The 16,621-nt window shown below is 46.8% G+C and overlaps 1 protein-coding gene and 1 long non-coding RNA gene across 8 annotated transcripts in view; one reads left to right on the plus strand and one right to left on the minus strand.

Moving 5' to 3' along the window:
- Nucleotides 1-591: 591 nt before the first annotated feature.
- RCN2 (reticulocalbin 2) lies at nt 592-11,857 on the minus strand. Of its 4 annotated transcripts, none has more exons than XM_073585604.1 (8): nt 11,745-11,857; nt 8,582-8,733; nt 7,249-7,354; nt 5,762-5,958; nt 4,305-4,418; nt 3,954-4,050; nt 2,886-3,028; nt 592-2,555 (listed from the first exon to the last, which is right to left on the minus strand). In XM_073585604.1, the coding sequence occupies exons 2-8, from the start codon at nt 8,729-8,731 to the stop codon at nt 2,403-2,405; spliced, it is 960 nt and encodes a 319-aa protein (XP_073441705.1). In that variant the 5' UTR covers nt 8,732-8,733; nt 11,745-11,857; the 3' UTR covers nt 592-2,402. The 4 variants fall into 4 exon arrangements, with proteins under 4 accessions (XP_073441705.1, XP_073441704.1, XP_073441703.1 ...); XM_073585603.1 differs by having other exon boundaries at nt 11,644-11,779; XM_073585602.1 differs by lacking the exon at nt 11,745-11,857 and adding an exon at nt 11,240-11,443 and having other exon boundaries at nt 2,886-3,025.
- LOC141098013 (uncharacterized) overlaps nt 11,773-16,621 on the plus strand; it is a 35,686-nt gene continuing 30,837 nt past the window's right edge. For all 4 annotated transcript variants that reach the window (XR_012234114.1, XR_012234116.1, XR_012234118.1 and 1 more), the window contains exon 1: nt 11,773-11,864. This is a non-coding gene — a long non-coding RNA (uncharacterized lncRNA). The remainder of the gene's footprint in view (nt 11,865-16,621) is intronic.

The following is a 16,621-nucleotide window of genomic DNA, read 5'->3' on the forward strand; positions in this document are numbered from 1 at the left end:
TATTTCTATAATATAGCTGGATATGTGTCCTTCTGTCCGAAGCCCCAATGCATGCCAGGACATCGGTTGGAGTGTGTTACTAGCGGTAATGTTTGAGACTGTGGTCCCAGCTCTCTGAGGTCATTGACCAGGTCCTCCTGTGAAGTTCTGGGCTGATTCCTGACCATTCTCAGAATCATCCATGCGAAGCGAAAGCTTACATGAAACCCCAGACTGAGGAAGAATGACAGTCATCTTGTGTTTTTTTTCCATTTTTGAATAATTATGCCAACAGTTGTTGCCTTCTCATCAAGCTGCTTGCCTACTTGTCCTGTAGCTCATCCCAGTCTTGTGCAATTTTGTCCCTGGTATCCTTAGCTCTTTGGTCTTGGCCATGGTGGAGAGGTTGGAGTGTGATTGATTGTGTGGACAGGTATCTTTATACAAGTTCAAACAGGTGCAATAAATACAGGTAATGAGTGTAGATTAGGATAGCTTCTTAAAAAAATACTAACAGGTCTGTGCGAGCCAGAATTCTTACTGGTTGGTAGGTGAGCAAATTCTTAATTAAATTGCATCTTATTGCATGAAATAAATAAAAACCATACAATATTATTTTCTGTTTTTTATTTTTAGATTTTGTCTTTCATAGTTGAAGTGAACCTACAGTAAAACTTACAGACCTCTCCATTCTTTGTAGGTGGGAAAACTCAAAATCGGCAGTGTATCAAACACTTATTTTCCCCACTGTATCTATAGATTATATATTTATTAGTCTGGTATTTCAGTGCAATCCTATTCACTTTATTGGAGACAAGCTGCAATACCAAACACAACCCATGAGTAGGGGGGGGCGCTGTTTCAGGAGAAGGCAGACAGTTTTCCGATACTGGGCAACCACTTTACATGGAGTTATTTAATTAAAACCAGTTTAGCTGGGATGCAGTGGTGAGTTGATTTTCAGACACCTGCAGCCAGATGCAGCATACGCTATGACCCCTAATGCATTAGGCTGGGGTGTAGCAACCCTCTCTTATCTGCCACAAATGTCCTTACCACGGTGTTGTCATTTTTCATATGAAACCAAGAAAATAATCAGTACTATCCATCCGGTCTTTAAACTTTATCCAAGAAAACATCCTGATGTCAGTGAACTCCCTCCATGTACTGCACTTCGTGCCCCATTACATCAGGGGGTCGGGCTCTATTATGCCTTCCTCTTCAGCCTCCACCAAGCTCTGTTATGCATCATGCAGGAACCGAGGGGGAGGAGCATGACACAGATCATCTTATTGGTGACGTCCGGCTCCGCCTCCTCAGTCTCTGCACTGAACATAACACAGTGCAGATTTATTAATCTGGTCCTAAAGAGAAAAAAGAAAAAAGCTAGACCATATGGGCAAAAGCTGCGCAAGATTAATCTCAGTCGCTCACGTTGTGTATTAAAGGGGTCGTCCTTTAAATAATTTAATAAATATATGATCTTTGGGTGTCTGCCCATTTTGGGGGTTTTGTGTGAAATGATGTTCAATTTGCCGTTTTTTTTTTGTATTGAGCCAATACGCACAAAGGAAAGAAACATATGTAATTGCAATAAGTTTCTGGGAGAAATACTTAATTTTGTAGAACAATTTCAAGGGTGCCAACACTTTCGACCATGACTGTGTATCAATTTTGCTTCCATGTGTTCCCCCGAATTATGCTACTGCTGATCTGTTTTGCTATGGGTATTTTCTGGACAGAATCAGTCTCCTCCTCCCACTGGCATCTGAATTTATAACCAATTTTTATCTACTCTCTAAGAGTATTTTCAGCTATCCTACCATGCTACAGCAGATAATCTTCTGCTTACCTGACAAGCAGGACGGAAAACTGTTTCTCTTGGCATCCGGCCATGCTCCAACACCATTAGGTGGGCCTGTGCATGGCTATGCCCCATGAACACCAGGTGGTGCCCTACTATGCAAAAATGTAGGGTGGGTTTTTTTTTATGATAAACTGAATAGGAAAAATAATGATGGGACGGCCCATGAGGAACGCCCAAACAGCAGCAATGACTACGACCTGGAAAAGCAAGTTACAGGGCTGGATCAGGTTGGTCCAGTGAAGATTTGGTACCCTTACTGATGAATTTTCCTTCTAAAACAATCAAATAAACCCATATAAAAAAAAAAAAACAAAGACAACAGCGTCAAGTATCTGAGGATAACTTCTTTACAGCCTTGAAGTGCTGGAATGAAAATATTTCTCTAAAAGCTTGCCCCACACTTTAGAGAATTTTGGGAATGGAAATCAATATAAGTTTGGGTTACGCTGTATTAAGTGTCTAGTGATCACTACTCCTCTGCTTCAGACGGAAGCGACCAAAACTAAAACTGCAAGAAGTTCTATAAATAAAAGAGACGCATTCCCCTGTGTGTGAACTAGAGTTCATCGTGGTAAAAGTGCTCGTCTTGGAGCTGCCGCCCGTAGTCTGTGGCTTCGCTGGTTAAGAAAATGTCTCTGTTATGCAGAATTTCTGCTTCTGAAAGTCTCCCATCGCCGTCATTGTCAATGGACTCGATCAGGTGATTCGCCTGTGGAAAAGAAGGCAAGGTACAAATGAGACCAAACGAAAAATTATTGACAGTGAGGTTCCTGCTAGTCTTTCCAGATCCCCTCCATCCAGGGCCCTGGCCACCATATTCTTTTTTTTTTTCTCTAGGTAATGGGATTAGAAGTGTTAGTAGATCGGGCTGCATGTAGTATGGAGAAATTTTTAATTATATAGTGTGTACTTCTTGTTGGTCTGGTTACCGACCACCACTGCAGTCTATCAGTGGGCATAACAAAGTCATCTTCTTTCCCGTAGACTTGAAAATACTTTATAAATATATATAAATTTTGTCCCAAGTAAAGAGCCTTACCTCTTCCTCTGACACGCCGACATTGTTAGGGACAATCCAGGAAAGCAATTCCGTAGGGTCCAGCTTCCCATCACCGTCCTTGTCATAGTCGTTCTCAAAACGATCTCTTTCAATGATTAACCACTGCGGATCTTCAGTAGCTTCTTAAGGAAAGGGTAAAGCAATGACTTCTTTCCCGACAATCATCCACAAACAATAATGGGCAAGGCTGATTTCAGATGTTTCACTGCCCGAGGAGTAGCGCCTGCAGGACTCCTGACCCAAACTCAACAGCCTCGTATGTATGCCTTTAGGGCGGTTGCGTTCAGGTCAGGAGATCCATGCGCAGTCCTGAGAAATCAAGGTCCACCCTTCTCAGAAGTCTGCACTGAGCTTAAAGGGAACCGGACATGTCATCTTGTCCTACAAAACTTCCCCCATTGTGGTATAGGTCATGTAATGTGAATCTGTAAAGCTATAACACCCCACTATACAAGTTAAAAAAAAAAAAAATTACCCTTTATCCCCCTTAAATCTTGGGTTTTCTATCATGTGGGTGGTGCTGGATATCAGTCTCACTCCTCGTATAAGTAGTGACACCCACCACCATAGTTTGACGACCTGGACGTCAAGCCGCTGTCTGAAAAAACCCTCTCCTGGGCGCTAACGGCCGGCTAGCTGGTCATGTTAACTGAAGCTACCCAGCTCCTTTTTCAATCTGCGCATGCTGCGGAAGCTGTACGTCCAGCTTCAATGTGCATGGCTTGGTAGCTGGATGTCAATGCGCAAGCACTTGATTTCTTCAGCGAGAAGCGTGACATAGGGCCAAGCCAGGCCATCAAACTAATGGATGAAGGAGCATCACTGATTCAGCATCCATCGCCAGCCTCATGACTGGAAGCCAGGGATCTACATAGAAGGGTACTAAAGATTTAATTGTGTGGATGATTAGTTGTAAGAACCATTTTTGGGGATGATCATCACCAAGGGGTCCAAAAAGCTTCTCATCTTGGAAGGGCTATGCTAGGACTTCTATACAAAAATTCCTACTTTCCCAGTATATGATATAACATGTAGGACACAATATACCTGGATCCTGTGAATATTCGCCAAGATATTCATCTAAACTAACAAATCCATCACCATCCTTGTCGTGTTCTTCTAAGGCTCCTTCGATGACAAATTCCTAAGGAAAAGGAGATGGAAATTAGGGGACAATGATCCAAATATACTTGTACTTGATGGACAATTCCTATTTAGCGACATACAGCAGACAATATGCCGTAATAGGGTGTCATGCCCAGTCCAACATTCCCCCATCACTTAGCACTGAGAGGCAGGAGACACAATGAATGGCCAGCCTAAGTGCAGCATGGTGGAGTATCTCATATAACACATTGCTAGTACGCTCTGCTTCTTTACTCCACATTTTCATCTTACCAGCATATAATCAGTTTCTTCGGGATGTTCAAAGTCTGTAAACTCGTGTAAACTTAATCCAGAATTGTTATCCTGATCTGCACGCTCAAAACGCTTCTTGTCCTTCATGTGGATCTTCAGGAAAAAAAAAAACATCTTATAAATTAATATAGCGTCCGATGCCTTCCGGAAAATGACAGCACTGAAGAGAAGAGATATGGGCTGCAAACTAATGCAGGAGTACAGGAGCTGGAAAGATAAAGAAGATCTATACGTGAAGAAAATATTGCCCCTCGCTTGCTTGTTTGTCTGGTGAAATGAGCATTGTTCTCGGCAGCACATCGTCCTGTGTAAACAGGAGAAGTGCTGCCGAGAACAATGGCAGGCAATGTGCACCGAACAATCCATGACATATCGTTCAGTGCACAACTGAAACATGGTTTGCCTGTGCAAAACAGGCTGCTAAAAGGCCCCCGATCAGCAAACATGCTGCTGTCTGCTAAATAATGCGCACAGTGCAATGTAAATGGACCATAAAGGGAACCTGTCACCTGATTCATGCTGCGGGCAGCATAAATCAGAGTTTGGCTGCATCATTTAAGAAGACATAATTTGAAGATGTAGATTTGGATGGGGACCATAGCCGGAAACCAGACTAGTCTAGCTGACTTTTCCCAGTGCTGCCAGAGGTGATTGACAGGTTTCTTGTTATAAGAGACACCTGTCATTCACCTCCAGTGGCGTTTGGACAAGCTATCTGAATATTTCTGAGATAGTTTGGGCAGTATGGATAAGGTGACGCTTTCCCTTAAAGCTGATTTGGTTATTATTACATGCATCATCCCAGACAATCTCCGAGCCCGGCTGTGTGTCCACCATGTTCATGCTGATGATTGAGTAGGTGCAATGACAGAACCCACAAAACTGTTTGACGTGCATAGCCATCACGCAGCACTAACATTTATGTATAACAAATATGCATATTTCTGAGTGTTAAAGAGTAACTTGACTTTGAAAGTGTTTGTTTGTTTTTTTTTTCTCCATACTTGGCAGGCACTTTAATTGCCTGCAGATCGATAGGGTCTGGGTCCTGAGACTGCCAGTGACTGCTTAATAGACCCCAGAAGAGTGCACAGCTTCTGCCTGAGCGCACACACAAAGAGGGGTATAAAACCATAGACAAAAAAAACCTATGTTTTCTATTAAATCCATACCCTGTCTTATGAACACCAGACAGGAGCTGAGCTGAGCTCCTGTCTGCTGTTACACACTGTTTGGAGATCTACTGAGTAATCCACAGGGGTCTCAGGAACTAGACCCCACTGATCTACAGTCAATTAAAATGACTGGCAAACAGGTAAAAAAAAAACATGTTCAAAGTTTAATTTAATGCAACCTACGAATATCGGCAGAATATTTTGGGCATAGAGCCGGAGTATTGTCCCTCTAATGAATGGTAGCAATCTCCAGCTTCTCACCAGACGGAAAGATTCTTCCTCATCATCTTCAAGTATAGTATCTTCAGAATAGTCGATGATGCGATCATACATGTGGATGTTGTATTCCTCCCAGGTCACGGTACCATCCTTATCCAAGTCCACTTCTGCAAACTGCTCCTTGGTGTCTTCTAAAATGTAATGCTTAAAGGACTTCTGAATCCACAAGCTCAGCTCATCTTAGGGAACAAGAGTATGGGAAAGCTGAAAGAAACATCCTTGTCCCCCGCTAGTTAACTCTGGCATGTGACCACTGCAGCCAATCATTGGCTGCAGCTAACAAATGAAAACCACAATGGAAGAGACCAGTAGGAAACACAGTAGGAAACACGATGTGCGAGGCAGAGAAGCTCCAGGGGATAGATACGTTATTATATGTCATTTCTTATTTTATATCATACTGGGTTCAGAAGAAAACTTACAGAAAGAGACGCCGTTAGAACAGGCATGTTTCCAAAAACCAGCCGCCACCCACTGCCGTTAACCGATGCTGGCTCCATATGTGTTGTATTACTTCCATTCACTTCAATGGGAATAGGGAATGAATGAATGAATGAATGAAGCATGAGCATGTGCACTGCCGCTCTAAACTAACGGGTATAAAAGTGTCCCATTCTTTTGTTTGACCGGAGTTGTGAACGCCAGGACCCTTCCGATCAACAAGTTATCCTCTATCCTGTGAGCAGGGTATAACTTTTTTGCCCCCACTGGACAGCTACTTTAAGAACTGAATGAATAGCAGACAATTGCAGAATTAGACGATGGTGAAATCTTGTCATATGAGCAACAAATTCTCTCCATAAAATACAGTATTTTTCGGATTATAAGACGCACCCCAAATTTTGAGGAGAAAAATAGGAATATTTTTTATTTTTTTTTTTTAATAAAATGGTGGTGCTTCTTATAATCGATGTGTCTTATTGTTTACCGGTCTGGTGGCTGCGGTGAAGCAGGGTCCCAGGGTCACTGCTGGAGGAGGCAGGAGTGGGGTGACGCTGCAGGCCGCAGGCTTGGATGAGGGGGTGATCCGATGTGCGGTGCGTTGCTGCGGGGTTCTGACGACATTTTGTGACAGGCCAGTGTCCCCCGCAGTGCCATGGTTTCCTGTGCGGTGGCCTCTGGGAAAATGGTCGCCGGGGGAGGCGCATGCGCAGATGGAGATCTCAACACCAAGATCTCGGGAGAGGAGATCTCAGCGCTGAAATCTCATCTAACGAGATCTTGGTGCCGAAATCCCCATCTGCGCACCGCAGAGGAAACCATGGCACTGCGGGGGACTCTGGTCTTTCACAAAATGTCGGCAGAGCCCCCAGCAGCACCGGAGACCCCATCATCCCAGCCTGCAGCAACGGTACCAGTAAGGTATATCCACATTATAAGACTCACCCCTATTTTAACCCAAAATTTTTGGGGAAAAAAAAAACAAAACAGTAATTGAGTAAAAAAACGCCACACCAGGTCTCTCCTACCTACTGTCAGGTAACCGTTGGCATCAATGTCAATCTTTCTAATGATAGATTTCAGTCTTTTCTGTTGCTCTTCTGGACTCAGCTCTGCAAAATCGTCAGCTTCTTCCTTACAGGAAAACAAATGGTAGAACATTGCTTTACACACAAGTCTGCAGCTATGTTACTTATTGGCTACAAGAAGAAAGTGTGCAGGGAGGATCAGACTAGACAGGGATTGGATTTAATTATGGAGACACGCAGGTAAGCATACAAGCTGCATACACAGAACAGTAAAGAATTCTAGAACAGTGAAGCCTACGTGTATTTTCAAAGATTTACTATAGCCGTACAGAATGACATCTATGGTCGGAGCGACAACTCCCCGGTCATAAGGACAAGGCAGAGAAGCGCCTTAAATCTCCCCTAGAGGACAGATGGATCACACAATCTGAAGCACCAGAAATGTGCAGCGTCTGATCACATAAAGGCAGATGTGGAAATAATGATAATGGAACAGGGTTCCGTAGTCCAAGGGGACACAGGCCCTATAGATCAGGGGGGTCCTGCACACAAGGACCTGACACTAAGCACAATAGCAGGACTCTGAAGCCCAGAGAGAAGAGAGAAAAGCACATTCCTGTTTCTGTGTGATTTGTTACATCTCAGTTCTGATTCATTTGGGAGTCTTGGTTTAATTCATTTTGGGATCTGGTTTGGTGTTAGATCTATGGGTCTGGCACTGAATCTGATTAATTCACAGGTCGGGTGTGGGGTCTGAATTAAAGGGTTATTCCCGATATTGCGATGTACACTCTGTGCTCCGCTATCTCTGGCAGTGTCACACAGCGACATTGGCTGAGACGCACATTGCACTGCCATACGGCACTCTACATCGCACTGGCATGTGAGTGAGATCACGTTGCGAGCAGCCACCTCCCTGACTCGAGAAGAGCACAGAATCCAGCACGTTGCAATTTCTTCTGACTTGATGGCCGCAGCACAACCGCTTTCACTTACATTATCGCGAGACATAACATGTGGGCTGATCTAGGTCAGAGCAATGCGTGTAGTGATCAAAGTCACAGAGTAGCCCCTGCTTTAGACATCCAGATTAATTTGGGGGTCTGATCTGAAGTCTGAATTAATTCAGGGAGACCTTTGTGTCTGAATTCACTTATGGATCATGAAGACTGAATTTTGGGATCCGATCTGGACGTCTCACGTGCCTGACTCCCATTACTACTTAGCGACATCACCTGGCGTGCAATGTACCCTCACCCTAAGCCTTGACACATGGAGAGCATGGAAATTGCACAGCCATCCCTCGAATGGAGCTGATTGATCTCTACCATACCTCTCCTCCCAGGAACATCTTCTTGTCATAGTCCGTGTTGTGCTCCCCGTTTTCGTAGTGGCCATCGGGATGATTGGGAGATACGTGCAAGTGGGATGCGCTGAGGGTCAGGCACGCACACAGGACCAGCAGTAACGCTTCCATCTTCATCCCTGATGGATGGAGCAACACGATCGTCATTCCTATATTGCTCAGTACGACATGCAATAAAGCATTTACATTAATGACATGCGTTCATCAGAGGGATAACCCCACCACCCAGGCACAACCATTTGTGCTTTCCTAATTCCTCTCCTCTTCTTCCAAAAGCCATTACTTATTTATTTTCCCATCAATATGGCCGTGCAGGTCTTGTTTTTAGCGGCATGAACTGTAGTTTTGGATGACACCGTTCATTTTACCATATAATGTACTGGAAAACAGAAAAAAAATTCTAAGTGCGATGAAATGGCAATTCCTTTGTTGTTTCTGGGTCTTGTTTTTACGGCGTTCAGTGTGCAGTAATGATGAACTACGAATAAGATTCTGTACATGGGTAGAAAACTGACATACCAAATTTATACAGTTTTTTTATCATTATTTCTGTGGTAAAAAAAAAAAAAAATCAGAAATTTGTAAAAATAAATAAATTGCTTTGTGCTGCCATTTATTGAGACCTGTAACTTTTTATTTTTTACTTTTATTACGTCGATGGAGTTGTGCAGCAAGCTTTCACTTTTATTTATAATATTTGGGTTATACACAATATTTTGATCACTTTTAATGCATTTTTGCAGGAGGCATGTCATTTTTTATGCTCTAAGGTGATTTAATGTATGGGTTAAATAATTTTAGATTTTGATCAGGATTTTACAGATGCAGAGATATCAAATATGTTTATTTTTAATTAGTTAGAAAGCAGCTGGTGATTACCTTTTTTATCTTTTAATATATATAAAATTTATATATATTTTTTTTTAATTTTATTTTTTCCTGTCCCTCTTGGGGATTTGAACCTGCAATCATCTGACTCATCATTGTGCTATACGGGCAAAATCACTGTCTAATATGAACCCTGGCTGCTAAACTCAACCGTACCCCGCGATAGTGTGGCATTTAAAGAGTGTTAGGCCTCGCTCACACGAGTGTATAACGCTGCCGAGTGCTGTGCCATGTTTTATCTGATGGTACTCGGCCCAATGTTATACTGTAAGGCAGAGCAGATCTGCAATTATTTTTTTTCTTGTGCCGATTCACATGATAAAACAAATCACAGCGCTTAAAGTAATCCAGGGAAGCGCCACAATAAATCTAGTCACAGTACACAAGCAAAAGACACAAAACAAAGGCTGTCTTCCTAATAAAATCTACAAAGGAGACCGCCAGAAACGCAACCTGACCATAACCAACCCCAGGAACAATGAGTAATAATTCAGCCACGTGATCCTCTGCCAGTCCCGCAGGCCACGCTCACGTGGATGGGCCGTCCGCAGCCGAGGGGACCGGGACTATACAATCTGGAGACCATTTTCTGTACCTGCATTACCGTACAAAAAACTGCAGAGCAGGGCTAGATTGCTGATTTTTACCATCCAGAACGCTTGTTTTACCGTAGCAGAAACATAAAGAATCCACAGGTGAACATATTTGGTAAGGCACAAGGTACTGATCTATAGGACAGGACGCTGCTATCAGGGGTCCGACACCCCCACTCTTCAGCTGTCCGCAGCAACAGATATAGACCTTACAGACCACCACAGCTCCATACATTGTCTACAGCTGATAAGCAGCAGTGCCCGGGGTCAGACCCCCACACACGTGATATTGGGGAGATATCCTAAGGATAGGTGAATAATGGGGAACCTACTGTGACAACTTCAAAGTACGTGCCTGAGGATTGGTAAGATAAGTAGGGAAATAATGGGAACAACACTGACAACTGGGGAACTGATGTGACAACTGGGGAACTCGGAGGGGCTGCTGTGACAACTGGGGATCTCGGAGGGGCACCTGTGACAACTGGGGATCTCGGAGGGGCACCTGTGACAACTGGGGATCTCGGAGGGGCACCTGTGACAACTGGGGATCTCGGAGGGGCACCTGTGACAACTGGGGATCTCGGAGGGGCACCTGTGACAACTGGGGATCTCGGAGGGGCACCTGTGACAACTGGGGATCTCGGAGGGGCACCTGTGACAACTGGGGATCTCGGAGGGGCACCTGTGACAACTGGGGATCTCGGAGGGGCACCTGTGACAACTGGGGATCTCGGAGGGGCACCTGTGACAACTGGGGATCTCGGAGGGACACCTGTGACAACTGGGGATCTAGGAGGGGCTGCTGTGACAACTTGTGTAAGAAGAGGGCTACTGCTACAACAGAGGGAGGAGGGTCCTGGGGTAACCCCGGGGGCATCAGAGGGGGATGCTGCAGCGTTGACTTTTGCTTTTTTTCTAAGAAGCATCCTGGTAAAATTACCAATTGTTGTAAGGAAAGTGAGAGGACTCGGACAGGAGCCCGTGCACACGGGGCAGGACGGCCTACACGGACACATATACTAACAGATCACTCAGCACAGGCTATAAGCGGGGGTCTAACCAGAAATCGCCCACAATCCCCCGGGAGGAGGAGCACTGCTGCGCCATTCAGAGGGGAGCGCAGGAGCCAGCACCCTCTGACCTGTCTTGGGAGGCTGTGACAGGTCGGTTCCCACCATGTGACCTCCGGGGTCCTGTAATCATTGTGTGAAGGTAGGAGCACAGGCTGGAGGTCCTGATACACTGGAAGCCATGAGAGGGGAGAGCATAAAAAAGACGTTGCCCATGGCAACCAATGGATTTAAAGGAAGAAGCTAACTGGTTGCCATGGGCAACAACTCCCCTCTGCCAATCTATGTAGAGGAGTATGGAGTCTGAGGGTCTCCAGCTGATGTGAGACCATAAGTCCCAGCAGAGCGCAGGTGTAGGTTTATAACAGCAGTATGATGGAAAACTACAACTCCCAAGATGCCACAGGCTGCAGACCACCACCACATGCAGTGCAGAGAGGAAACCGCCACACGTGGCGCAGCTCCGTGTCCCTACCGTCAGCCATCTCTGAGAAGTCCAGCAAACTCCCACTAATGCCCCCACATCAAGCTCCGGGCCACGAGCGCCATGACGCCTACGTCATACATCACGCCCACCTCTGCCGCGCCGTCAAACGTGACGTCACGCCCCGTAGTGATTGGAAGGCGTGGGATCGCAGTGGGCGGGGTCTGGAGTTCTCGCTGCGCAGTTCTTCATGGGACCCTTCCGCCAGTCCGGTATTTAACCTCTTATTCCCCAGAACATTTATGGAGGTTTTCTGGTTTCGGTAACCCCTTGTTTCCCAGCTACGCCTTCCCTGCCCTCCCCGGGTCCAACACTGCGTCTGCTCTGCTGCTCCCGGTGTTTGCAGTGCTGCTGACCATGTTGTTAGCACTGGAGCCAATGACTGAGCTCAGTGGCTCTACCTGGGCTGACGGCACAAGCCGCTGAGCTCACTGATTGGCTGCAGCGCTGTCGACATGACATCAGCCAATAACGGTGAGCGGCAGAAACTCCAGGCCGGACCTGGGGAGGGTGAGTAAAGGATGTGGGAGAGAGGGGTCACGTGCCCGCCTGCTGCCGACACCGTAGAATCCTGACAGTGTGCACACTGCACATAGTGACTACAGACTTGTACTCTACACCGGCCAACTCCTTTGTCCGCCTCGTGACTGGAGCTTTTTTCGTTTTTGCGGTTTTGTTTTTCGCTCCCCTTCTTCCCAGAGCCATAACTTGTTTATTTTTCTGTCAATATGGCCGTGTGAGGGCTTATTTTTTGCGGGACGAGTTGTACGTTTCAACGACACCATTGGTTTTACCATGTCGTATTCTCGAAAACGGGAAAAAAATCAAAGTGCGGTGAAATTGCTAAAAAAAAAAGTGCAATCCCACACTTTTTGCTTGGCTTTTCTGCTAGGTTCACTAGATGCTAAAACTGACCTGCCATTATGATTCTCCAGGTCATTACGAGTTCACAGACACCAGACATGGGTTCTTTTTTATCTAAGTGATGAAAAAAATTCCAAACTTTCCTTAAAAAAAAATTGCGCCATTTTCCGATACCATCTCCATTTTTCATGATCTCGGGTTGGGTGACGGCTTATTTTTTGCTCGCCGAGCTGATGTTTTTAATGATGGCATTTTGATGCAGATACAATCTTTTGATCACGCGTTTTAATGCAATGTCGCGGCGAGCAAAATAACGCAATTCTGGCGTTTTGACTCTTTTCTCACCGTTTAGCGATCCCATTAATCCTTTTTTTTAGTGATAGATCGGGTGATTCTGAACATGCTTCAATAGTCTCCATAGGAGACTAGAAGCTGGCACAACTCGATCAGCTCTGCTACATAGAGGCGATGATCAGATCGCCTCTATGTAGCTCAATTACTGACTTACTATGAGCGCCGACCGCTGGGTGGCGCTCACAGCAATCCAGCACTGACAACCATAGAGGTCTCCAGGAGACCTCTGGTTGTCATGCCGACACACCGGGGACCCGCGATCACGTGACGCAGGTCACCGGTGTGCCTAATTCCAATTGCAATTGCTGGAAGCATCATTTAAATGCCGCTGTCAGCATTTGACAGCAGCATTTAACTATGTAATAACCGCGGGTCTATCGTGATTACACCTGCAGCTACAGCGGGCACATGTCAGCTGTTCAAAACAGCTGACATGTCCAGGAAAGATGTTGGCTTACTGACGGAGCCCACAACAAAGAGAGGGATACCGACACCGGCATACTATTACGCCTGATGTTGGTAAGGGGTTAATAATTTTTGCTTTTTTTTTTTTTTTTTTATACATGGGCACTAATTTTTACACAATTTAAATATACAGTGTATAAAGTCTGTAACCGAAATCCTGCTGCGCCGATTGGTCGTGGACGCCAGGCCGCGACCAATCAGCGACAGATGCAGCTGTTTGTAACGGTAAGCTGTGCCTGCCGCTCAATCTGGCGCAGTGCATCTGTAAAAAATAGAATTAAAATAAAAAAGGTTATACTGACATTCCGACGGCGTTCGATCTCCTCCTTTCCATGCGCCCAGCCTCGCGGTCCCAGTAATGCCTTGCGCCTTAGACCGGAGATGTCACTCTCGTGAGAGTGCAACGTCATCAGCGGTGTTTCGCGCAATGCATTACTGGGACCGCGAGGCCGGGCGCGTGGAAAGGAGATCAGACGCCATCGGAAGGTGAGTATATAACTATTTTTTTATTTTAACGGCGACCATACATACCAGCAAAGGGGGAGGACCATGCATACCAGCAATGGGGGGGAGGAGGACCATGCATACCAGCAATGGGGGGGGAGGGGGACCATGCATACCAGCAAAGGGGGGTGAGGGGGACCATACATACCAGCAAAGGGGGGGGGAGGGGGACCTTGCATACCAGCAAAGGGGGGTGAGGGGACCATGCATACCAGTAAAGGGGGGGACTATGCATACCAGCAAAGGGGGGTGGGGGGACCATGCTTACCAGCAAAGGGGGGTGAGGGGGACCATGCATACCAGCAAAGGGGGGGGAGGGGGACCATGCATAGCAGCAAAGGGGGGGAGGGGGACCATGCATACCAGTAAAAGGAGGTGAGGGGGACCATACATACCAGCAAAGGGGGGAGGGGGACCATGCATACCAGCAAATGGGGGGTGAGGTTGACCATGCATACCAGGATATAGGGGGTGAGGGTGACCATGCATACCAGGAAAGGGGGGTGAGGGTGACCATGCATACCAGGATAGGGGGGTGAGGTTGACCATGCATACCAGGAAAGGGGGGTGAGGGGGACTATGCATACCAGGAAAGGGAGATGAGGGGACCATGCATACCAGGATAGGGGGGTGAGGTTGACCATGCATACCAGGAAAGGGAGTTGAGGGGGACCATGCATACCAGGAAAGGGAGGTGAGGGGACCATGCATACCAGGAAAGGGGGGTGAGGGGGACCATGCATACCAGGAAAGGAGGGTGAGGGGACCATGCATACCAGGAAAAGGGGGTGAGGGGGACCATGCATACCAGCAAAGGGGGGGTGAGGGGATCATACATACCAGCAGGGGGGGGAAGGGGGACCATGCATACCAGCAAAGGGGGGTGAGGTTGACCATGCATACCAGGATAGGGGGGTGAGGGTGACCATGCATACCAGGAAAGGGGGTTAGGGTGACCATGCATACCAGGATAGGGGGGTGAGGTTGACCATGCATACCAGGAAAGGGGGGTGAGGGGGACTATGCATACCAGGAAAGGGAGATGAGGGGACCATGCATACCAGGATAGGGGGGTGAGGTTGACCATGCATACCAGGAAAGGGAGTTGAGGGGGACCATGCATACCAGGAAAGGGAGGTGAGGGGACCATGCATACCAGGAAAGGGGGGTGAGGGGGACCATGCATACCAGGAAAGGAGGGTGAGGGGACCATGCATACCAGGAAAAGGGGGTGAGGGGGACCATGCATACCAGCAAAGGGGGGGTGAGGGGATCATACATACCAGCAGGGGGGGGAAGGGGGACCATGCATACCAGCAAAGGGGGGTGAGGTTGACCATGCATACCAGGATAGGGGGGTGAGGGTGACCATGCATACCAGGAAAGGGGGTTAGGGTGACCATGCATACCAGGATAGGGGGGTGAGGTTGACCATGCATACCAGGAAAGGGGGGTGAGGGGGACTATGCATACCAGGAAAGGGAGATGAGGGGACCATGCATACCAGGATAGGGGGGTGAGGTTGACCATGCATACCAGGAAAGGGGGGTGAGGGGGACCATGCATACCAGGAAAGGGAGGTGAGGGGACCATGCATACCAGGAAAGGGAGGTGAGGGGACCATGCATACCAGGAAAGGAGGGTGAGGGGACCATGCATACCAGGAAAGGAGGGTGAGGGGACCATGCTTACCAGGAAAGAAGGGTGAGAGGACCATGCATACCAGGATTGGGGGGTGAGAGGACCATGCATTCCAGAATTGGAGGGTGAGGGGACCATGCTTACCAGGATTGGGGGGTAAGGGGTACCATGCATATCAGGATTGGGGGGTGAGAGGACCATGCATATCAGGATTGGGGAGTGAGGGGGACCATGCATACCAGGAAAGGGGGGTGAGGGGACCATGCTTACCAGGAAAGAGGGGTGAAAGGACCATGCATACCAGGATTGGGGGGTGAGAGGACCATGTATTCCAGGATTGGAGGGTGAGGGGACCATGCATATCAGGATTGGGGGGTGAGGGGACCATGCATACCAGGATAGGGGGGGAGGGGTACCATGCATATCAGGATTGGGGGGTGAGAGGACCATGCATATCAGGATTGGGGAGTGAGGGGGACCATGCATACCAGGAAAGGGGGGTGAGGGGACCATGCTTACCAGGAAAGAGGGGTGAAAGGACCATGCATACCAGGATTGGGGGGTGAGAGGACCATGTATTCCAGGATTGGAGGGTGAGGGGACCATGCATATCAGGATTGGGGGGTGAGGGGACCATGCATATCAGGATTGGGGGGTGCATTATTGCATTATTATTAAAACTTCTTAAATAAACTACATATATATTCTAGAATACCCGATGCATTAGAATCGGGCCGCTATCTAGTATATATATATATATATATATATAGTTGATAGGAATACAAAAGTGCACTTTAAATTGTGCTCCATATTCCGTAAGAATTATTCTTGTGTATCAGACAAATTTTTTTCCCCCGAAAGAGGGAAGTCTAGAAGCAGACTTGCTTCCTTTTTTTTTTTTTTTTTAGGGTTTTTTTGCTTTTTTTTTTTACTGTTTCACACATTGTGGCTCCTATGAGATCATAAAAAACTTTGCGGGCGGCATTTCAGCATTTATTTATTTTCTTAATGTCTGATTTCCTCTGTAACTGAGGCTGTCAAATTAGCCCCAATTACAGGGAAAATTCAGCCTTTTGGCTGTACTGTAGAGCTGATCCGAGTTTGTTAGGACCCAGCAGCTCCTGCGTCCTTTCGGCGATCA

The sequence above is a fragment of the Dendrobates tinctorius genome, unplaced genomic scaffold (genome assembly GCF_039654945.1).
Source record: "Dendrobates tinctorius isolate UK_male_01 unplaced genomic scaffold, ASM3965494v1 ptg000086l, whole genome shotgun sequence".
NCBI classification, from domain to species: Eukaryota; Metazoa; Chordata; class Amphibia; order Anura; family Dendrobatidae; genus Dendrobates; species Dendrobates tinctorius.